At 39.6% G+C, this 24,726-nt stretch overlaps 1 protein-coding gene and 1 long non-coding RNA gene across 4 annotated transcripts in view; both read right to left on the reverse strand.

Annotated features, from left to right (window-relative positions):
• Window positions 1–7,422: 7,422 nt before the first annotated feature.
• On the reverse strand, window positions 7,423–10,001 carry LOC127526211 (uncharacterized). Its single transcript, XR_007933848.1, has 2 exons — window positions 9,390–10,001; window positions 7,423–9,050 (listed from the first exon to the last, which is right to left on the reverse strand). It is a non-coding gene; the product is annotated as an uncharacterized LOC127526211 (long non-coding RNA).
• A 490-nt stretch (window positions 10,002–10,491) lies between these two features.
• Window positions 10,492–24,726, reverse strand: part of ip6k1 (inositol hexakisphosphate kinase 1) — a 58,144-nt gene continuing 43,909 nt past the window's right edge. For all 3 annotated transcript variants that reach the window (XM_028825361.2, XM_028825362.2, XM_051921026.1), the window contains 3 exons: window positions 19,677–19,858; window positions 18,771–18,946; window positions 10,492–12,210 (listed from right to left, as the gene is read on the reverse strand). In XM_028825361.2, coding sequence (XP_028681194.1) covers window positions 11,725–12,210; window positions 18,771–18,946; window positions 19,677–19,858 — 844 coding nt within the window. In that variant the 3' untranslated portion in view covers window positions 10,492–11,724. The remainder of the gene's footprint in view (window positions 12,211–18,770; window positions 18,947–19,676; window positions 19,859–24,726) is intronic.

Consider the following 24,726-nt stretch of genomic DNA (forward strand, 5'->3'; position numbering starts at 1 on the left):
GGCGTATACTACAGACACAGAAGTCTGGAGACAACACTGATTGAATTTTGCTTAAAAGTGGGTGGGAACAATTAGACGGCTCACTGAGTGTCACATTTCTAAACCAATCCAACGCCTGATGAAGGCGGAGCTCAAAGTAGGGGCGGCGATTTCGAACTTGAAAGAGCAGCTGTGCTCTCGTTAACCTGGTCCGACAGACAGCAAGCTTCTGATTATAACGAACAGTCGAGATGCTGCTCTTCTGACAGCCTGTCCTTCTCACCGTGTCACCTTCATGGACTTGAGCCTGGCGTGGAAGTCTTCGTGGGAAATTTATTCGTGACCACGTGCCAAAATGTATTTTCTTTGTTCAGTTTTCTTCATTAAATATTTCTAAATGGAAGGTCAGAGATGTCTGGAATTGATCAAGCTATATGTTCATGAGATTTTAACAAATGACACGGTTTGTCTTTTTGAAGTACTAATATAGGTTTCCCTTTAGGCAATTGAATTGCCTGTCAGCCAATATTACTGTATCTACTTGAAACACTTTATTATTAAGGGGAACACAATGGTAAGTGCTGCTGCTCCCCAGTAAGGAGACCAGGGTTCACGTCCTGGGGCTTCCCTACATGGAGTTTGCTCCTCATGTCTACGTGGGTTTCCTCCCTTGGCCAAAGACATGCAGGTTAGATGAATTGGAAACACTAAAGCAGCTCTAGTGTGTGAATCCCCCCTGTGATGGTCTGGCACCCTGTCCTGACTTGCACCCAATGCTACCTGGGATAGGCTCCAGCTCCCCCCATGCCCCCAGTCTGGATTAAGCAGGTTAGAAAATGACACAACTTTACTGTTAAGTGATGTGTTTTACGCTTACGGAACCCATTGGTTACTGAAGGATGCTGTAGGTAGTAGTGAAGGATAATAATATGAAGTGCATCACTGATTTAATAAATTTAAAGTCTTATAAATAACCTACTTATTAAATATTATTCATTCAAAAATAATGGCACCCCTCCACTTCTTTCAGAAAATGCACCACTTCCCCCAGAAAACTGTTACAATTACAAATGCTTTGATATTCACACATTTATTCCTCTTGCTTGCATTGAAACACCATAAAAAAGTAGAGAAAAAACTCAAATCTCATCATTTCATAGAGAACACCTGGAATGGACTAAATGCAATTATTGACACATTTTCAAAATTATAGGAACTTTAACTGCATTTTACACATGTGATTTTCCTTTAATTTGTATTTAAACTGCTGGCAATATAGAAATCATACTTGCAACCAGTTTAAATTAGGAAAAGTTGACTCAGTGCTTGTGTCCGTGTGTACCACACACCTGTAGAAAAGAAAGATGAGCAAAGAATGCTCGGAGGAGTTGAGAGCTAAAAATTGCTGAATAGTGTGGATAACTTCAAGGTTACAAGTCCATCTCCAGAGATCTTAATGTTCCAACCTCCACTGTGCACAGCATCATTGAGACGTTTACAGCCTATCCGCCCTGGATGTGGACGCGAGAGAAAAACTGATGGAAGAACCTCAATCAACTTCCAAAAGTAATTCAAATTGACCTGCAGCCATCAGGGTCAGCTCACATCATCTGTCACAATCTGAATGAAATGAGACACTATGACAGGAGATCCAGGAGAATCCCACTGCCTACACAGAGACCTTAAAAAAAAAAAAATCAGACTGGAGTTTGCCAAAACTTACCTGAAGAAGCCAACATCCTCCAGGGAGAAGGTTCAGTGGCCTTGTACCTTTTACAGAAAACTAAACGAGGCCTTTAAAGAAAAGAACACTGACCCGATCGTCAAACATGGTGGAGGTTCACAGATATTTTGGGCACTGGATGCCTAGACTATGTGCATAGCATCCTGAAATCTGAAGACTACCAAAGAATTCTGGAGCGCAATGTAGCTCAGAAAGCTGGGTCTCCATCAGAGATCATGGGTCTTTCCAGCAAGCTGAGGACCCAAAAACATACTTCAAATAGCAACCTCGAAAAGATTTAGGACAAAGACCCCGGGAGTTCTGCAGTGGCCAGATCTAAATCCCACAGAACATCTGTGGAGAGATCTCAAAACAGCAGTTTGAAGAAGACCTGGAGGAGTTTGGTGGGGTTGGTGGATGGGGAAGAAAGAGTGGACCAAAATTCCAATAGAGAAATGTAAGAAACCCATTCATGGATACAGGAAGTGGTCCATTTCAGTTATGGTTTCCAAAAGGTGTACTACTAAATATTAAGTGGCCATAACTTTGTTCAATTTCTGAAGTTGGGTGTGGGATGAGAGCAGATTAGACTTCATTTCTGCGTTTTTGTGTTGTTCCAATATAAACAGAAGGAACCTGAATACTAATGCAGCTGCAATTGCAACAATGTTCTGGGAGAAGTGCAGGGGCGCCAATATTTTTGACCAGGACTTGAAAAACTTTTAAAGGCAGGGTGGTGGTGAAGGATCTCGTATCTGTAAAGTTGCCGGTTCAAATCCAGTTACTGCCAGAAGGGATCCTACTCTGTTGGTACCTTTGAATGAAGCCCTTAACCTGAAAATACAGGGTGCCCCAAAAGTCACTATACACTTTTTAAAAAATTCCTAAAAATTACACAAGAAACTGAATTTATTAATATTTCTAGCATCAACAAAAGGAGTCGTTGCAGTTTTACTTGCTAGGCTTGCCATCACGTTCGACCGCCTTGAAGTCTACCTCCACATGAGTGCCTCCATTTTTGACAACTTTCAGCCACCTTCGGACACAAGCTTCTCCGACGTTTTGCAGAATCTCTTCCCCGACCTCACTGCAGGCCGTGCAGATTCTTTCCTTAAGCTGTGACAGGTTACGGGGCTTAGTGGCATACACCTTGCTTTTGATATAGCCCCGCAAAAAAAAAAAGTTACAAGGTGTAAGGTCAGGGGAGCACGGAGCCCATTTGAGGGGACCGATCCATCAGTCAGGAAACTTGATGTTCAAGAAATCTGACTAACCTGGCAAAGTGGGGAGGGGCGCCATGGTTACGGGAATGATACGCTTACAAAAACTGCAAAGCCAAAGTTGTCATATGCTGATGGCTTAACTCTCTCCGAATGATACCTGGAACGACATAGAAAAGAAGGAAGTGTATAGTTGTGCTTGAAAGTTTGTGAACCCTTTAGAATTTTCTATATTTCTGCATAAATATTACTTAAAACATCATCAGATTTTCACTCACGTCCTAAAAGTAGATAAAGAGAAACCAGTTAAACAAATGAGACAAAAATATTATAGTTGGGTCATTTATTTATTGAGCAAAATGATCGAATATTACATATTTGTGAGTGGCAAAAGTATGTGAACCTCTAGGCTTAGCAGTTAGTTTGAAGGTGAAATTCGAGTCCGGTGTTTTCAATCAATGGGATGACAATCAGGTGTGAGTGGGCACCCTGTGTTATCTAAAGAACAGAGATCTATCAAAGTCTGCTCTTCACAACACAAGTCTGTGGAAGTGTATCATGGCACAAACAAAGGAGATTTCTGAGGACCTCACCAAAAGAGTTGTTGATGCTCATCAGGCTGGAAAAGGTTACAAAACCATCTCTAAAGAGTTTGGACTCCACCAATCCACAGTCAGACAGATTGTGTACAAATGGAGGAAATTCAAGACCATTGTTACCCTCCCCAGGAGTGGTCGACCAACAAAGATCACTCCAAGAGCAAGGTGTGTAATAGTCGGCAAGTTCAAAAAGGACCCCAGGGTAACTTCTAAGCAACTGAAGGCCTCTCTCACATTGGCTAATGTTCATGAGTCCACCATCAGGAGAACACTGAACAACAATGGTGTGCATGGCATTGTTGCAAGGAGAAAGCCACTGCTCTCCAAAACAAACATTGCTGCTCATCTGCAGTTTGCTAAAGATCACATGAACAAACCAGAAGGCTATTGGAAGAATGTTTTGTGGACTGATGAGACCAAAATAGAACCTTTTGGTTCAAATGAAAAGCGTTATGTTTGGAGAAATGAAAACACTGCATTCCAGCATAAGAACCTTATCCCATCTGTGAAACATGGTGGTGGTTTGGGCCTGTTTTGCTGCATCTGGGCCAGGACGGCTTGCCTTCATTGATGGAACAATGAATTGTGAATTATATCAGAGAATTCTAAAGGAAAATGTCAGGACATCTGTCCATGAACTGAATCTCAAGAGAAGGTGGGTCATGCAGCAAGACAACGACCCTAAGCACACAAGTCATTCTACCAAAGAATGGTTAAAGAAGAATAAAGTTAATGTTTTGGAATGGCCAAGTCAAAGTCCTGACCTTAATCCAATCGAAATGTTGTGGAAGGACCTGAAGTGAGCAGTTAATGTGAGGAAACCCACCAACATCCCAGAGTTGAAGCTGTTCTGTACGGAGGAATGGGCTCAGATTCCTCCAAGCCGATGTGCAGGACTGATCAACAGTTACTGGAAACGTTTAGTTACAGTTATTGCTGCAAAGGGGGGGTCACACCAGATACCGAAAGCAAAGGGTCACATACTTTTGCCACTCACAAATATGTAATATTCGATCATTTTCCTTAATAAATAAATGACCAAGTATAATATTTTTGTCTCATTTGTTTAACTGGTTTCTCTTTATCTACTTTTAGGACTTGAGTGACAATCTGATGATGTTTTAGGTCATATTTATGCAGAAATACAGAAAATTCTAAAGGGTTCACAAAGTTTCAAGCACAACGGTATTGTGATTTTTGGGACACCCTGTAGTTCTAGGGACGCTGTACAATGGCTGACCCTGCGCTCGGACCACTTGAGGTCATGCGAAAAGACAATTTCCCCTCAGGGATTAACAAAGTACAGGTATCCCTTGATTAAAAAGATTTAATTAAACCATTGATATAGACGCGTTATGCAAAAGCTAATTAAATACAAAAACTAATGGGAAAAAATAATCCATTTAAAATGTGGAAAATCTACTGTACATGGAAAAGTACTCGTATTTGTGTGTATAAAATAAAAGTCAAAATGCAAACAGAATCTTTATCGATTAAAACTAAAATCATGTTTTAGAAAAGAATTTATGGAGGGTCATTTGGACTGTTCGTTCTTTCTTCTGGCTCTCATAGATCCGTCTGTAACAAGAAATTTGACTTTATGTTGCGGCAGACGAGCGCACTTCTGCCAACATCATGATCAATTTCAGTAATTTGATGTTTAAGGGTTTCAAACTTAGAGAACATTGCATCAAATTGTTTCAGAGATCTTCCATTTCAATCATAATCGGAGTTCCATTACACAATGATTGCATGCTTGCAGTCTTTAATGTCAATTTTCCTTGGTCGCGGTATCTGCCTTTGCTAAAATTGTCCCGATAGTCGATTCATTGAAGCCGAGTTCTCTGCCAATGTTTGCTTTTGTTTCGCCATGATCGTATGTTTTAATAACCTCAAGCTTCACATCTAAAGTAATAAGCTTTCTTCTTTTCATTTTCCAATGAGGACTCACGCTTTTGCTTGTTCATGTTTGGAAAGGGCAAGCGCTTAAAAGAAAGGATAAAAAAGTGAACAACTGGCGAAAATATGCAAGAAAAACGTCCACGCTCTATGGTGACCATTGGCAACTGAATTGTGACTCCGTGAGAGATCAAATGCCCATTATGGCTGCTGAGCTGGGCGTAGGGGGGACGGCGACACTTGCACGTTCAGTCGCAACCTCTCGTTTCCCCTTTCGCACAATTTTTAAAAAACGCGCTAATCAAATTTATAAGCACAGTATTCAAGGGGCGTTCGCATCCAAAATAAGAGCGCTATTCAAAACCCGCACTTAATAAAACTGCGTTAAACATGGTATACCTGTATATCAAATCTCTTATTATATTAAAAAATCCTGGGATAAGACAAGACTTTTTCAGAGAGATACTTTCAAGTCCCGTGAGACGAGACTTTCTGCCAAGAGATTTAAATAAAATACAAAGAGTAGATGACAAAGTAGAACGTCGTAGAGAGGTTCAAAAACGCTGGTGCGATACACAGGCAGAGCAGGTTAGAGATAATTAAAGTACTAAAATTCGAAAGTCTCAAAATAATGATAGTAAAGATCGCATTAATGCAAACAAACGGAAATTATTACTCGTGAAAGAGATTGAATATATTGTTCGGATTTAAAATTTAAGTCGGGGACTTGTAGATCGTCTAACTTCGTGTTGCCATCAGGGAAAAGTAGTGTTTCTTCCCAATGAAGAGGCGTATCTGCGAGAATTAACAGATTTGTTGTTTGGTGAAAGTGAAATCCACATACACGAGCGGCAGAGATGTGAAGTGGCCGGCGCGTAGCGTAGGCCAGGGGGGTTGGCGAGCAAAGCGAGCAAGGGGCGAAGCCCCTTAGTAATTAAAAATTCAGAAGCTTAATAAAAGTGAAGAAAGGGGCAATCCTGAATGTCCTTTTCGATTGTCCAGTCAGTCAGGACTAGGCCAGCCATCACACATTTTTAACCACCCTTGACTTTACCCGTTTATAATAACCTGAAACAATTAAAACACAAGTGTACAAAAATCGTTTATTGACAATGCAATTTATTGAGACTGTGGCATAAGATGACAGGATATTTATTCACTGCAGACAGTTCAAAAGAAACAGACAATTCCCATGTGTTGTCACCCATTTCACAGGGTGTTTGATCCACTAATGTTAAAAATTCCACTTGAAAAGTAACAGAGCCCTTCCGATGCTGCATACTTCTTAAACCCTTCGACACTTGTGTGAAGATCTTCCGAAGATCACGGACTCTCACATACGGTTTTCTTCGTCACATTCAAAAACCGTCATTAGGATAACATCATTCTTAAGTAGTTAGCCATGCAAAAAGGAAGAAAAATGACGTAAAACGTTTCCCCAAAACGCAGTATACCTCAGAAGGCTTCCACTCTCATGATGGTGATGTTAAGGATTTTATTCAATTTAAAAAGAGACCGTTTGAATTGACACTCCAGTGCTTTTGTAAACTCGCCTAAATTAAATGGAAACCCATGTGACACAGCATTGGGGGCAAAACCCAAACCTCTCTGCCCAAACACAGAATTCTTCGAAAGGGAGAGATGGCTTAAGAAATTGAACCCCAAGGGGAACTTCAATGAGTCATTTGAGAGTTATCCCTTAACTCAAATGGTGAGAAACGCAAGCACAGCGTTGTTCAAGGAAGCAAATATAAAAGCCCTGTGAGGTTTGGGCCTAGGGGGGCAATGGTCACCTGAGGAGTGTACTCCAGACATCAGAGGGCTGCCGTTTTTTATTTCGCAATACTAAGGAAAACAGTCATTTAGTGGAGCTCTTAACAAAATATTGGAGCAACATACATCTTAGATGCGTGGTTAATGCCTCCTCACACGCAATCATTTAGATGGACGTCTTAGCTATTCCGTGACAAACTGGAAAAATGATCCTCCCTCATTTTGTTAAAAATTAACACTGACGTCAAAATAAACCCATTCTTTATACACCGATCACCAAATGGTGTTTCAACACAGCCATCTCTAAACATTGTAGAATGTCAAGGGCCTGAAAACGGACAAACTATTCAAACGTTTCTTGCTAAGCATATGAGCAGTACAATTGACAATTTTTAATTACTGGAATGGGAATTCTCATCTAAATCCTACATTTATTAGATTGTACATTAAAAGAATACTTAACAGTCCAAATAAGTTATAAAAATAAAACAATCCATAAACAGCACCCAGCTTCAGCGAACACTTCTTCTGTGCTTTTAAGCCGCTTCATTGATCACAGATTCCTCTTGACCGTGTTATCTGTGAACGGAGGAGTGCAATGCTGCTTGCTATTACTTCCAACCAACTTCTCAAGAAGATCAAAATCTAATTTTTAAACCACTTGCCTCGAATCTGCCTGGTCGCCTCCTGTCAAACCGTGCTTGACACGATTCGAACATTCTCTCAACTGAGCCGTCGTCACAGGAGCACGTAGCACTCGGTGAGTGGCTTCTTCTTCTTCCTCCTCCTCTTCCTGCCTGCTCTACTGTAGTAAAAGTAAGGATAGCACAACGAAACCAAAAAAATTCAATAGACTCTGCTAACTAAGACTGACAATAGTGGCACGACATTTTAGTGGATGGTTCCTCTCAATCTCAAAAGGCTGTAGTCATGAGTGCATATGAAGCAAGGATCCCCTGTCTAAGTGAACCTTGATTACCTGAGGATATACATAAGTTTAAATCCGACACTGCAAGGCATTAACGTGTCACTTCCTTAGCAGCATGGCTAATGTGATCAGGACAGACAGGCAGACCAAGAATACGGTCATGGTCACTGCATAATCCAGCACATAACCTGGAACCCTGTAGTAAAAACACTTACTGCTAAGTAAAAGGGTCTGAAAAAGAGCCTTCACCGTCACGACACTGAATGGGGTGATGCAAGAAAACACGTCACCACTTCTTAGTTACGCAAACCACAATGAAGTGCATGGTCTAAAGGAAAATGTGTGTTCTGAATAAACTACATTTTGCAAAAAGTTATAAAAATTACAACACGGTAAATTTACAGTATTTCAGGAAACTGCATCTCTGCGTCACAATATAATAGCATTGCTGCTGCTTTCACTTACCTGGAAACAAATGTGTTGTCAAGAAGCAGCAAGTTAGTACAGTATAATGATATTTTATATAATATATATATATATCTACTATATAACGCTGAGGCCTACTGCAATTGAACTCTTCTCATTACAACACTCGTGGTGGTTTCTGTGCCATTCTATCCCTTAATAAGTCGCTTTACTATCTTACTATGGTGGTGTACAAATCTGCACAAACCTCAGAAAGGAAGGCAGTCCATTTTATGTTCTGATCAGGACTAAGCTTCTTTTATAACCAAGCAAAATGTGAAAGCTTTATAGCAGGCAAGTACAGTAGATGACCAACAACTCTATATAAAAACGGCTCAAGAACAAGGGTAATGGTTAGTTGGACTAGCAGATCCCGTGTTCTTCTATCTCTAGGCATATCAAAGCTGGATGCCTAAATATGTAATGATAGATCTTAGGGGCTTCTGTGCTTCACAATATACTAACTTACTGCTGCTTTTCAATAATACGAAGACAGACGTGTTAAAAAGCAAGGACGTGGTACGGTATCTGTCGTGTTCAAACCGACCTGCGCATGCGCAGTTCTCATTACAAGGATGTTGAACTCTCCCTGAGGTTTCCATGCAGGTCTGCCCTGTAGAAGTTGCTTTACTGTTTCACTACGGGTTGTACAAATCTGCTCATTGACTGCCTGCCTTTCTGTATTCTGATCAAGATACTCAACATCCCTCAAAATCAAGATAAAATGCATTGGCATGTTAAAGCAAGGTGCTTAAACATATAATGACAGATGTCAGGGGCCTCTACGCATCTCAATATAGCACCTGACTGCTGCTTTTCACTAATCTGAAGACAGACACGTTAAAAAGCTGTGAGTGAGCTACTATGGTTATGCTCAAGTCAACCTGCAGTTGCATGGTTCTCATTACAAGAATGATGAGCTAGAAGTCTCTTGGAGGGTTTCTGTACTCGTCCATCCTCAGCAGGTTACTTTGCAATTTACAATTTACTGCTCATACTTTAAAATGGACTGCATCCCTTTCTGTATTCGGATCAGGATGGTAACTATCCCTCAAAACTATGCAAAATGCTTTGGCTTTACAGCGCACAAGTACCAGTCGATGATCAACAACACTTATGTGATATAACAGCTCATGAAAATGGGGCATGGCTAGCTGCCTATCAGAGCATGACACTTAATGTAATGTTCAATGTGGCGCTTGACGCACCTACTAGTTTAATACTTTAAAAAGAAAAAACATATACACATACACAAAACACACTGTATGTATGTGTACATATATATATATATATATACACATATACACACACACACACACACACACACATATACATTTATATACACACATACATATAAATATACATACATACATATGTGTGTGTGTGTGTATATATAATATATAAACATACATACATGTGTGTGTGTATTTATATGTATGTATATATATATATATATATATGTGTATTTGTATGTATATGTGTGTATATTATATATATATATATATATATATATATTATATATGCACCTACATATAAACACACACACACATATTTTATATTATATATATGCACGTACATATAAATACACACACACACACATATATGTATGTATATATATTATATATGCACATACATATAAATACACACATACACACACATATATGTATGTATATATTATATATGCACGTACATTATATATATATATATATATATATATATATATATATATATATATATATATATATACATACATACATACACACACACACATACATATATATATATATATATGTGTGTGTGTTTGTGTATTTATATGTATGTGCATATATATTATATATGCACATACATAGAAATACACAAACACACACACACATATATATGTATGTATATGTGTATTACTATATATGCACATACATAGAAATACACACACACACTTTGGCAAGAGTCTGCTCTAATACAAATTCAGCTTATACTCCATGTCAGCGGTTTTCAGTGTGAAAATAACGTGTAGCAGCTTTACCATTAATCATCTGAAATGAGTCAGGCTGCAGCCCACCTTCCCCTTTTCTCAATACTGCGAAACACAGCCCACACACAAGCCCATGACGTAAAGCGTATATAATTGCCAACAAGGAAAACTGCTAAAATTAAACTATAAACTACACCTGAACTGCACGTTTCATTTCTAAAACCAATCTAAAAGTTAGCCATATTGAAAACTACAAGAAAGTCGGGGCTTAAAATAAGCTACACAGAGGCCAACGAGAACAAAAATGTGAGGCAGTGGTCGGCTGAACTGGGAGAAATAAACACAAGGCAGATGCTGCTAATCGTCTGCTGAGCAGTGGTTACAAGAGCTTTGCAGGGCTTGACGAGCCAATGGGCAGTGGTTGGTTAGTTGGTTGGTAGCATACTGTAGTAGGTTACAATGTCATGATGTTTCACCTTATAATATTATATTATATAATATTATATACATGTATGAGAGAGAGAGAGAGAGAGAGAGAGAGAGAGAGAGAGAGAGAGAGAGAGAGAGAGAGATTTATAAAACAACAAAACACTTTGGTGACTTGCTTGGGCTGCTGCTTTTATCATGTGCTTACAGCGTTCGCACATCAGAGTCTGTCCTTAAAGCCGACATTTGGCAAGAATAAATGTGTATGGCTCAGAGGCAACACTAGCAGAGCCTGCTTAAAAAGCTTGCTTAGGTAACACACCCGACAAAAGTGCAGTCATGGACCTGGAGGAAGAGAATACGAAAATAGAATCTAATATAATTTTTCCAAAACTTAAAAGTTGAATCTAAAGAATCTGGCGAGGCCATTCACAGAATTTTTTTTTCCATGTCACTCCTGGGACAGGCCCTGTGGTGCCAGCAGCTGTCCATGTTAGCCACACAGTGGCCGTATATGATGACAGAATTCAGTGCTGTCCTAGTTTAGAGTTCTTGTCTGCCGCAGAGAGTCAGTTGCAACTTTAGGAACCATAGCAAATTCCAAACCTGGAAAGAGAGGCTTGTAAGTGCGTGTCAGTGGTACTCTTCACCATTACTGCAGCAGCAGCGTTGTGCTCTCCTTGACTTTTATTTACCCTTATGGATACCTCCCTTATGTTAAATAGCATCTAAGATCAGCACACCTACTGGTTCTCCACTTGAATGCATTCAAGAATGTCAATGAGGCTTTCCAGTCCAAACACATAGCCCCTGTCTGGTCCATCATGGACTGTTTGGTCATCACGAAAACCCTTATAGGTGCTGTGAGCAAAGTCTATCATGCGGACATCTACATTTGGAAGAAGACGAGTGTTATCCTCGGGGAGAGGAGCTGGGGCTGCATGAACGTCTGCAGCATCTGTTGCTTTGTTTGACAATGGTTCGGCCGTCTCATCTTTCCCCTCATAGATGACGAGAAGAGAGCTGGAGTAGAAACGATAAGAAGCCTGCCTTTCCAGTACATTTTTCAGGCTAAGTAGCTTGCCTAAGATAGGTTTGAAGAGGTCCTTGCGGAGATGAGTGCCATTGTGGAGGAACTGGTACAAAGCATGTTTAAATCCTTCGGTAGACAGTCCGCGGCCATAATATTTGTTTCTGCACAGATAGTGACCGGTGTCAATCTGGTAAACCTGTAGAGAAAGAAAAGGTTAAAAGAAATGGCGCAAGTGAAACAAAATATAATTACATTAGAAAAAACAAAACACATTCAAGTAATCAAAAGTTCAACACCCCTGCTAAAGTGACTCAGTTAGATGAGGCTAAAACAGTCTGCAAAATGAAGTAAATCCTGACCTTTACTGGGAAGATGAACAAATCTCACACTTGCTTAGCCGAGTTCATCCACAGGTCAGTTCACATTTCTTGCAAGTTATGCCAAATAAATGCCTAAACACAAAAGTACTTGAACTCTCTACATTCTTGAAAATGTGCCACCTGGAGTGGGCACTGCAGGGGAGATGAGATAAACTCAAGGCTGACTATTTTATACTACACCAGGATCATCAGGAGTTGATTAGGCGCAGGTTAATCCCACACTTGCTGAAAGCAAGAGTTCTTGATAATGGCTTCAATGTAGTGACAATGCTAAATTTAGACTCTAATCTCCTAGTTAACGTTATTCAACTTATAGGGTGCACATATTAAGACAGGGTGGCATGGTAGCGCAGTGGTAGCGCTGCTGCCTCACAGTTAGAAGACCTGGGTTCACTTCCCGGGTCCTCCCTGCATGGAGTTTGCATGTTCTCCCTGTGTCTGCGTGGGTTTCCACCCACAGTCCAAAGACATGCAGGTTAGGTGCACTGGCGATCCTAAATTGTCCCTTATGTGTGCGTGTGTGTGTCCTGCGGTGGGTTAGCGCCCTGCCCAGGATTGGTTCCTGCCTTGCGCCCTGTGTTGGCTGGGATTGGTTAACCTGTGCTAGAACTGTACCGTGAAGTCTGGTCTTACTACCGCACTAGTTCTGCACCATCTCGTGTATAATACAACTGGCCCAGAGGGGTTTAATCCTTTTAGAAACACATTAGCTGTGCTACCTGTCTAAGATGGGTTGAAATGTAAGTAAATCAACAGAGAGAGAGAGATTAGGATCACCCATCACATGACAAATCACCTCAGGATCCCAGTTTGGGACCAGAGTGTAGCCATGCAACAGGTGACACCTCAGCACCACAGTAGTTCGGATGGAGTGGAACAGTGTGAGGTTTTGTATGGTGACTGGAGTGCCAGTTCTGTCACCAACCCCCAAGTTTTCCTTGCAGGCTGGAGGGCCTACATGCATGGCTGGATTCAGGTTAACGTCATACCCAGGAAGGACCAATTGCAGGGTAAGGGCCTTGCAATAGATAGATAGATAGATAGATAGATAGATAGATAGATAGATAGATAGATATTAATTTTAATGTAGTCGGTAGGATAGATAGATAGATATTAATTTTAATGTAGTCAATATGATAGACAGATAGACAGATAGATAACTTTATTAATCCCAAGGGGAAATTCACAAGGGCTCAAATGCTAAAATAAAATGCTCAAGGGTCCAGCAGAGTAGAGTCACTCCTGGCGTTTACGGGATTGGAACCGGCAGTGCAGATCCTTAGCCTCAGAGCCACCACTCCACCCACAGGCCTCAGCACAGACCTCCGTATATTTAGCATAAACATTTGCAGTGCACCATCTACTGGAATGTATTTTGTAAAGCATGTAGTAATAAAATTCACTGCATTTTTCATTCCAACAGATGGTGTATCACAAACATTAGCACTGCTTTTATGAATCTCATACCAAATGGCACATGATAGAGACCTAACAACCGGGATGACACACAGATACACAAACACACACACCTGTCCTTTTAATAGTGTGGATATGACAGCCTCACTTCAATCAACAGATCAGCATTTCCTAAGGGCATGCAGTTTACAATTTTACCGACGTTTCCAACCAGTGGTGTAGCTGAGGGGGGGGCAAGGGGGGACATCTGTCCCCGGGTGCAGCATCCAGTGGGGCGCCAAATTGATGTTTTTGAAATTTTAGAATGAAATGTTTTCCATTCTTAAATGCACTAAAAAGTAAATAAAAAACATACCCAACAGACAATAATTTATCCCCTCCACTACCCTAACATGCTTGACTCCCACCCAGAAACATTTGTGACGTTATTAAACACGTTGCGCGACTGACATGAGGCATTAGTGTATCATTGTCTAAGTTGTTGCAAACGCCGTTTCTGTGTGCCAAGTGCTTTGTGTTTATGTGTTTGATAGAAAATTGATTGGGCTGTGGTGAAGTATTCTAGTCGATGGCTGCAAAAGTCTAGACGTTTCCCCATCATATTTTCGTACGAATAAATTATAAGTAATGCAGTTTTTATAAATATATAATTATTTTGCTTTATAATTTGCTATATACTTTAAAATCATTTTTTAATGCGTAAAAAGAATTTTTTCTTACAAAAACGAATGATGGATTTAGATTTTAATTAGTTCTTTGTAAATTTAGCGAAACCTTGAAAATATACGCATAAAAGTGCTTTAAAAAATTAAAATATTTAAAAATTTAAAACAATTTAAAATAAAAAATGACTTTTCTTTTTTTAAAAACTAGGGGGCTTCGCTCGCCAACCTCCGTGTTTGGTTTTCCAGATACACACTTTTAAGATTGTTTTTTCTTTGAATTGTTGCTATTTCATTAGTTTCACTTTTATTTCAGAACTTCTGTAAAAACAATATTTGTAATCTTGCGAGTCCCAATATGCTGAATCTTTTTAATGAGGTCAGGACAGGTTTCTCTGTTTAGAATTTCAGAACAGACAAAACGATCGACATCATCAGCAGTTAATAATTTATTTATTTATTTATTTATTTTTTTACAAAGTAACAAAGTAAGTAGTGTTCTGCATTGGACTCCGGTCTGTAAAGTCGTGATATTTTCCTCTCACAGTTCCAAAAGTACATGGGGTTACCAAGGTGATACCCCAGCTTTTCTCTAGGTTTTTGTACAAGGGCTAGATAGAACGTTTTTGACTCCTGGGGTAAATTTAGGTTTTTAAATAAGCAGACAGATAAATATATATACACGAACAAAGTAACCAATAAATGCATGTGCGGTAAACTCCGTTTTTGAAATTCTCAAGATTCTTTATTTGTCACATGTATAGTTATACAGGACAATACGCAGTGAAATGCATCCTGATCCGCTTATCAAAAACTGTGCAAAGTTAGAAGAATATCAGTTAGATTAACAAAAAGTCATAGATTGAAAGATAACAGTATAGTAGAACATAATAAATAAGTACAATTATGTGAAAAAAGTAGAAGTAAGTGTTAAGGTGCAATAGTGTAGTAATTATTGTGCAAAACCAAAGTTAGACTGGTGCATAGTTAAATGAGGCAGTTTGTTTGTTTGTGCTACTGCGATCTTTACTTTTTTATATTTTTTAATTTTCCTACTTTCATATCCTTTAACTTTCTGCACATGTGTATAGCGCCAACGTGTTTTTTTTTGGAGCCTTTCTAATTTTCCTGGTTTCATAGTCTCTAACCTGCTCTGCATGTGTTTAGCGCCAACATTTGTAAACATCTTTATGAAGTTCTAGTTTGTCATTTTACTCACTCTCATTTAATTCTGAGCCGGATTGGACGTGCTTTTTTTCAATTCCTGTTGTTCCGGGCTGATAATTACTTTCCTTATTGTCTGAATTTGCACCTCGATTATTCTTTTTTGCTCATTTTTCTGTCCAACGCATTTGAGTCTCTTTTCTCAGCGCTTTTCTTTCTTCTTCGTTTAATCGTCGATGTTTCATTTCTACCCTATTCATTTCATTTCTACCGTACTGACCTTATACACTTTATATGCACTGAGCCCTGGAGCGGTGTGTGCTGCGTGACTGCCTTTACACCACTGATTTGTTTTTTTTTTTGATATTGCTTGTAAGTAGGGTGTGTCTTGCAAGACTCTTCTTGTTCTATGTTCCCGTGAGACGCACCGTGGCAGGTCTCTTTCGTCTCACAGGTCTTTAAATTATCTTCCGAGAAAAATCACGTATCGTAAACTATCAGGACAGGGGACAGGATTTCTTTTTATAATAGAGAGATACTATTATTTATTTTAAAAAATTTTCTTTCCCTTCCCCATTGCATTTTGGCAAACAGGAGGGGGCGCAAAATATTCAGTTGTCCCCGGGTGCTGAAAACCCTAGCTACGCCTCTGTTTCCAACCTCAATGTCTGGGTATTTTTGACCTTGAAAAGTATTTGGCCCTGCTCTCGGATTCAGTTTGCATGTGCTCCCCGGGGCCAACCGGTGAGGACATGTGTGTAAGTGGGTCTTGCAATGGACTGGCACCCCACCCAGACTTGGAAAAACTCTGGCATCCCCACTAGGATTTAGCATGTCAGACAGGGCTATGTTAAAGAGTCGTCTTGTTTGTAATTTTTTTAAAACCGTCTTCCTCTCCATGGTAGAAATGGTGCCCCCTGCGTCTATTTCCCCCTCTTACCCTCAAACATCCAGGTCATTTTCACCTATGTCATTACAAAAAAATGCCAAATATGGACAAGCAAAGAAAGGCGGCTTTCCAAGTTTAAAATAATTACCTTTCAGTGTCTATAATATTTCAGAAATGACAACGCACTCCCTACTTTTTCTATTATTCCAGTTAGCCATTTGTTTCCTAATTTGCTATTTATATTTAGTGTGTGTTTGTGTGTGTCCTGCGGTGGGTTGGCACCCCGCCCAGGATTGGTTCCTGCTTTGTGTCCCGTGTTGGCTGGGATTGGCTCCAGCAGACCCGCGTGACCCTGTGTTCTGATTCAGCGGGTTGGAAAATGGATGGATGGATGGATGGATGAACTTTAGTTAAGAAATGTCTTAGAATGAGATGTTCTCTCTCATGTATACTGACCTATTTAAATGCTTAATATTTTATTCAATATACCTATGAGCAACACTTTCAAATGATGAGCTTATTCAAGATTAAACTGAGTTTTAGCACAACGCCTGACTATTTAACTCATTTAGTAGGTGCGATGGCCTTTTGCACGACAATCTGATTCAATTCCATGAGGAAGCCACCAATTGATAATGTTAACTAGACCCTCGTAGACTTGGAACTGCGCTTTCAGAAAAAAAAACTTAAAAACTTGTCATCCTCCACCACACCTCCCTTAATTGGTGGGGGACATTCAATTTAGCATGCAGACTCTTCCAGGTCGGTTGCTTCCTTCTGTAAACTTAGGGCTCATTTATACTTCACACTCAGAACGCATACGTGCTTGCATCATGGCCGCCACGCGTTCTGAGCGTTCATTTGATGCGTCCTCTGAGCAGGTCCTCAGAAATTAACGTGACACGTGCGCAAGTTGCAGTACCAGCAAAAAGTCGGGGGGCGCAGTGTGCTATAAGTTGGAATGTGACACAAGTGTCTCTACTATCTACATGTGACAGAACGTCGCTTTGCGGATCCTACGAGATCGGTGTGCGCGCTTCGATATTTGATAAATGGTTCGATGTGATGAAGCAAAATGCTGACATACAGATGTATTCATGGTGCTTTTATATTCAAGCATCGCATATTCCCGATCGTAGTGACACGATACGTTTTAAAATTCTCACATACCGTGCCTTCTTTTTTCCTAGGGCTTCCTCTGCTCCTGACAGCAGTGAATCACCAGCAATAGATAGTCACTCCGCGCACATTAAATGTATGATATTCCAACTCTCTGCACATTTAGAATCCTTAGATTTATACTTGATATCACTTTCATGATGAAAAGAATTAAAGTATGTATATTACAATTTACAGATAAATCGGTAATTTCGTTTAAATAATGAATAATGTTAATAGGAACGGAGTGGTGGCTCTGAGGCTAGAGATATGCACTGGCAATCGAAAGGTTGCTGGTTCGAATCCCGTAAATGTCAAAAAGAGACTCTGCTCTGTTGGGCACTTCAGCAAGGCCCTTAACCTGCAATTGCTGAGCGCTTTGAGTAGTGAGAAAAGCTCTATATAAATGCAAAGATTTATTTTTATTATAATTACACACATGGGGTGACACAGTGGCAGAGCGTTAGCGCTGCTGTCTTGCAGGGAGTCACGTCGCTGATATTCCCTGCCTGGAGTTTACATGTTTTCCTGCTGGGTTTCCTCACTGTGCTCCAGTTTCCTTCCAAAGATATGCAGATTTGGGGATTTGGTGCCGCTAAAATGACGCGAGTGTATGTGTGTGCTTGTATTCACCTTGCGATGAGCTGAGGCCTCGTCCAGGGATTGTTTCTCACTCGTGCCCAATGCTTGCTGGAATACACATATCCCTGGATTTAATCAATAAACATCCTTTTCAGAGATATTGCGGTAAGGTGTCTCGGAATTTAATGGGTGTTCTAGGCAATTCACAACACAGGGAAGCCAAACATGTTCTCAGCATGATAATATCTCGCACTGCCACCTGGCGGATTCCTCCAGATTTACGTAAAGTACGCACGCAAGTATAAACCGTACAACACTTGTGTAGCAGGAGCGTCTGCTGCAGCATGCGTCACGTCGCGTGAAATATAACTCCGGCCTTAAAGTGGGACCCCTGGCTGTGATTAACAGTCAACTAAACCATGCGTCAGCCTGCAGACAGATTTATGGGAAGAGCAGCACTGAGTCACATGACCTGCTGAACATTTCCAATACAAAACTGTCCCACCTGCATGCCACACACCCTTACGCCGAGTGTGCCTGATGTACTCTGCTCACACTTCTTCATTTGTCGAGCTGCCTTCTCTTCAGAGGCATCATCTCCGTGCTGACGAGTCCCCATTTTTAAATCCAAGATGCACGGGTACTCAAATTTGTGTACCACATTTTCCAGCAGCAGAAATTCTGGTAGGGTGGTTCAAGTCAAGGAGTTTGAAAACTGTAGTCTTGGTGGAATCCATTTTCAAAAAAATTATCAGCAAGCTAAACTATAAATTGTGCAACTTTATATTGGAACATGTAACTAATATAAATTAAAACTTTTCCTCCCAACAGTGTTGGCCAAAATTTTGAAGAACATGCCTTTTATTTAACAGGGTCGAATGTGCGGGCACAACTAAACATACCGGACTGGTGAGTGGGCCTTGCGCTGGACTGGCAGCCCACCCAGGCTTGGAACAAAATCTGGATTCCTGTGATCCTCACTCGGCTTTAGCATGTCAAACAGGGCTAATATGTTAAAGACTGTAAAAATTTTGTTTTTTAAATTTTTAAAATCCCTTTCCTCTCCAAGTTGGAAACACTTCCCCCCATGACTATTTCCTCTCTAACCCCCAAACTAACCCCGTTATTTAAAGTTACAGTAAAGACATGGAAAATACGCAGACTAGTAGCTCAATAAGGAATGCTGTATAAGACATCAAACTGCTATGAGAAAAGGAAAACCCTAAGTATACACCCACTTGAATTTATTTTCCGACATTTAAAAAGACAGTTTTTCTTTTTAACCAGTTAATAAACCTCGTATCAGTTGTGTTCCATGGCATTGATTGATTTTTCCTTACTGCATATGCCTGAAAGGTAGCAGACAGTATATGATAAATCATCCTCTAAAATGAATGACAAAGAAGGATACTGTGCAGCTTCCGGTCCTTGGATTCAGAGCGCATTCGACTGAGCTGCTGCTTGTGACAACGGAGACTCCAAGGATTGTAGCTAATCTTCTCTGAGCTCAGCCCACTGTTTCCATCCAACATCTGAAAAGGAACATCTGACTGGATTTGCTGCTCAACACGGGGACTCTTTAGTTCTTGAATGCTATAAAAAAAAGAGAAAAGACGGGGATGTGCTTGTATATAGACACCAATTCAAGGAATCTGCAACAGAGAACATGTGCACTATGTGACTCCTACAACAGCAACAGGTTAATTGAGATTGTGGTGTGACATGCTGTATGCGAGGTGAGACACAAAAATAACCAGACTGGGCTTTGGGGCTTTCCTGGAAAACCGTCTGGAGGTCGGCTGGACGTGAATCATAGAACTATATCCCCTCCTACACGTCCTCTCAAACCACCGACAAGCTAGGTATTTCCTGTGAATAGCCCTGTCAGTATTTGCACAACAATCGCTACACGAGTTGCCGCGATAATGTCGGGTGGGGAAAAAAAAAAAAAAAAAAAAAAAAAAAAAAATCAAACAGCGAATCAACATCAAATTTCTTGCGAATTTTCTCTTTTTCCATAAAGCAGTTTTTGACTGACAAAAACATTCCTGTCCTCGATCATTCTCCCTATTCGCCCAATTTAGCTCCCTGTGATTTTTACTTGTTCCCGAAAATCAAAAGGGACCTGAAGTGTAATATTCTTTATTCACTCTGGAAGCTTCTGTGAATGATTCACTGCAAGGCAGATGGTTAACTCAGAAAGGCGTTTAATTTATTAGAGCACACCAAACAGAACCCTACAAAAGACACCCGTCTCCATTACTCTCCGTTACTAACCACTCCCCCTTATTTATTCATTGGTTATCTGGTTTATAACAACTTTATTTAAAACCTTAATTCACAATATACCACATGAAGGAAACACATTTTTCGTCAATGGATGAAGCGAAGACAGAAACAGCAAGCCTGTTGATGGGCCTCAAGCAAGAAGACTTCCAGCACTGTTTCAATCAATGGAGGATATGTATGGAGCGGTGTAGAGAACGGGAGGGGGAGTATGTAGAATGTGACAATGTTTAGAATGCTGTAAGTCATCAATAAATATATACATACATACATACATATTATACATATAATTTTTTACCAATCTGGTTACTTTTGTGTCGCACCTCGTAGACATAATCCTAATTTCACAGATCTTTTCATCAACAGCTACAGTATAACGTAAGTTAGCCTAAGCTATCTGAATCACTCTGCTTATTTCATTCACACTGGAGTTACCAATCAGAAATAGCTTGCCAATCTACAATTTGACCCTATGCCCGACCTTGACAGAGAGAGAGAGATAATACAATAAGAGACACAGCTCTTTAAATTGTGAGGTTTCTGAACTCTTTTAGGGCCCCCTAATGGGACAACATGCTGAAGTCTGTGGAGAACTGCTTGTCCATTGCCGAGGCAACCGCAGGTTCACAGCGCAGCAGCAAAGTGCCACGGAAACAACTAGGAGCCAATCAAGATTGTTGTCATCAGTTGTCACCAATGGGTGATGCAAGGAACTTTATAAATGCAGAGAACTCTATAACTTGGCCACTGACCTGGCCCGGACTATGCCCATTTGCGGTGTCTGTGTATAGGAGGCTGGTAGATCCCGCTGCAATAAATAACCCTCCTGTTCCTGTTTCACGTTGAATAAAGCTGGTTTTGCTAAAGTACTGAGACTCAGCCTCATGTTTTGGGGTGCAAGGCAGGGACTCGCACGTCACAATATGAATAAAACTGAAGGAGAAAAAGAAATCATGCAAAATCTTGTGTGTTCATCTAGTCTCCCACCAACTGCACTTAGACTAATAGTATGTAGCTGATTTCTATCCAATATAAACAGTTTTTCCCAGTAATTGTAGGAACAACTAAGAAACATTTGAAATGAGAAACAGTTACAGAGTTCCTTGCGTTATTATGAGAAAATGTTTTGCACGGATTCGTTTTTTGTAATGGATCTATAAATATTTGCAAAAGTAAGAAAAATATGAAAATACACTTTTGGGCAGTAAGTCCTTTCTTTGACAGCAGTGAAAGGTCATGTCGTAAAGCATATTCACTGCATACGATAAACAGCGTCCCCCTCCCACCATCATGTGGTTTGAAACACTATCAGTCGATAACATTTTTAAACCACAAATGAATTATTGGCAACCCTCTTGACAACACTGCCAATCACAATCTGTGCTGTGTTTGTCCTTAATGCCACTTTATTATTAATGCATTATACTGAAAGACAAAACTAAAGAAAAAAAAATACTGCCATACACATTTCCCTATGTTTTAATAACCTTAGAAATCACCATTTTGAAAAGTGTATTCGGTGTCATTAATACCTTCTTAATTTTAGTTACCACTGGCATTACACACTTTCATAATATAAAATAGGTAGACCTCCTGGTGATATTTTACAGACAATTTTCAGAAAGAATGATTAAACTAAATAATCAATAATCAAAATTTTAGTTAGTTGCAGCAATACAAATGAGTGAAAATGTTTTCCTTAAAAATTCCAAAAAGTTTTATTTATTTTTATAGTGGGCAGCAACTCTGCTAATAGTAAAGCAATACGGGCAACAATTAAAATAAAACTAATCCCATTTCAAACGGCTCCCAAACTCTGCCCAAGTGCGCCCAACACCGATTTAATCTTTAGCCTTCACATTTCCATGCTAAAACTTGTTTTACTCCAATAAAGCAAAAATGTCAGATAAAAGTGTTATCTTAATATAAATAGTGTGACAAAAATAACAAATTAGGAAAGAACACAAAAACTGCACCGGTCTTTTCAGAGGTTTTCAGAACCTTGACCAATTATCCTGAACTTAAACCCTAAATAAAAATTCTGTTCTCCTTTAATATCTTTGTATCAAAGCACCAAAATATAAAATTATTTTAATGTGCCTACATTTTATATTAGGAAAAAAAATAAAAAGGGAATATGCGGTTTGCATAATTTTTCAGTCCCTGTGTTGAAAAGCAATTGCCTGATGAGGGTACAATTTCCTGACAAATGGTCTCCACCAGTGAATCATTAAAATAACTGCAATATTTTCTGGATAGAAAAAAACTCAAGTCAAGGGATCACTGCGAATATGTAGGACAGCTGCGGAAATGTCGTCTAAAGAACATTCCAGAGATATCCCCTGGACAAATGTAACTACATTTCGCTAGTGGACATCCACTTTGGTTATAATCTTTCTGCTCCCATTTGAGAAGCTCCATTTGCTTAAAGCTTATCCTTTATATTCAGTATTTTCCCCAAGTAGGGTATATATGCTTTTGCCATGCAAAATTGTGTTACAAAGATAAGAACTTTCCATAAATTAAAAAAAAAAAAAAACCTTGTCCGCACTGGTGCTTTATATTGAAGGCTATGGGGCAGGGAGAAAAAGCTTAAAATCTACCAAATACATCCATTTTTCAAACTAAGACATTGTGCTGGATGGAGTTCAGATTACTAATTATAATTGTAGGAATTGTCCCGATTGGCTGTTGCTAAAATTTTAACAATTTGAATTTCTTGGTATCCTACAGTGATGACAGTAGATGCACTCCTGATATCCACCACAACGTCAGAATCAAAGGATTTATTTAAATCTGTAGCCTTACCATACCTTCCCCAGAAATTATGACATATATAAACGAAAGACATCTCTGTGTGTGTGTGTGTGTGTGTGTGTGGAGCAATCTGCTATGCCCACACTAAAATGCAGCCACTAGATGGCGCATGCCTGCACTTTTACATTTTTTCAGCGCTTGCATGCACCTCACTTCTCACTACAAAAGACGTGTCCAGCAATCATGGCTACTCAACATCAACATCGTGTTAATGACACAGATGGAGACACATCGAAACGATACAAACGGTGCGGCTCAACAACGTGCAAGTGAAACACCTCAGTAACGGAGGGCAAGACTTAAAGTTTACACTAAAAACATTGTCTATCTGAAGATAGGACTCATATGCCAGTGACACGACTAAGATATGGTATCACCAGTGTCTTTTTACGAAAGCTAGTGGGCCTGCAGGCACGGGTGGGTTCACGTCCTCAGCACTGGGCAATTCTTAAGAGTCGGCTGACGCCTCTCTAAGTTCACAAATATAGCAAAATTGCTAGGGGGGTCTTTGGGATTTTTTTTTTTTGCCCCGAAGACTACATGCAGCTAGTATATACACAAAACACAAACATGCATACAGTCTGTTGATGACATCCTCCCAATCTTTAACAGCACTGCCTGTTTGAACAGTCAATAGCATAAAAAGCTGGTGTACCTAATAGAGTGGCCACTCAGAATATAATACAGCTCTTTCTCAGTAATTACAATCTTCAAAAAGAGTGGCATGCTGCTCGTTTGACAAAATCAATAGTATCATCTTTTTAGTTTCTCACAAAATGCAACTCTGCAAAGGTGACCTTTAGCGAGAGCCAACAGAGATCAATCACCATTAATCGGCATTTTGAAAATGGTTAAATGTATCATGTCATCTATTCCAGTAACTGACTATTTGAAACTGAGGTAGGAGTGCCATATTTTTAAAATGTCTTAAATACAAATCATTTATATAAATAGAGGAGTACAGTTTTATTCCGTCTTCTCCTGACGATTCTGTTTTCACAGGCTGCTGTATTTACTAGGCTAAGCGATAGATAGATAGATAGATAGATAGATAGATAGATAGATAGATAGATAGATAGATAGATAGATAGATAGATAGATAGATAGATAGATAGATAGATAGATAGATAGATAGATAGATAGATAGATAGATAGATAGATAGATAGATAGATAGATAGATAGAGATAGATAGATAGATAGAGATAGATAGATAGATAGATAGATAGATAGAGATAATTATTTTTTTAATTGTTTGAGAAAAATATAATTAAAAAAAAGCACAACTTTAAAAATAAAAATAAAATTAGCAAACAATGAAGACTCACTAATGGGCCCATCTTACAGTCTTGTATATATG

The sequence above is a fragment of the Erpetoichthys calabaricus genome, chromosome 18 (assembly GCF_900747795.2).
Source record: "Erpetoichthys calabaricus chromosome 18, fErpCal1.3, whole genome shotgun sequence".
Classification (NCBI taxonomy): domain Eukaryota; kingdom Metazoa; phylum Chordata; class Cladistia; order Polypteriformes; family Polypteridae; genus Erpetoichthys; species Erpetoichthys calabaricus.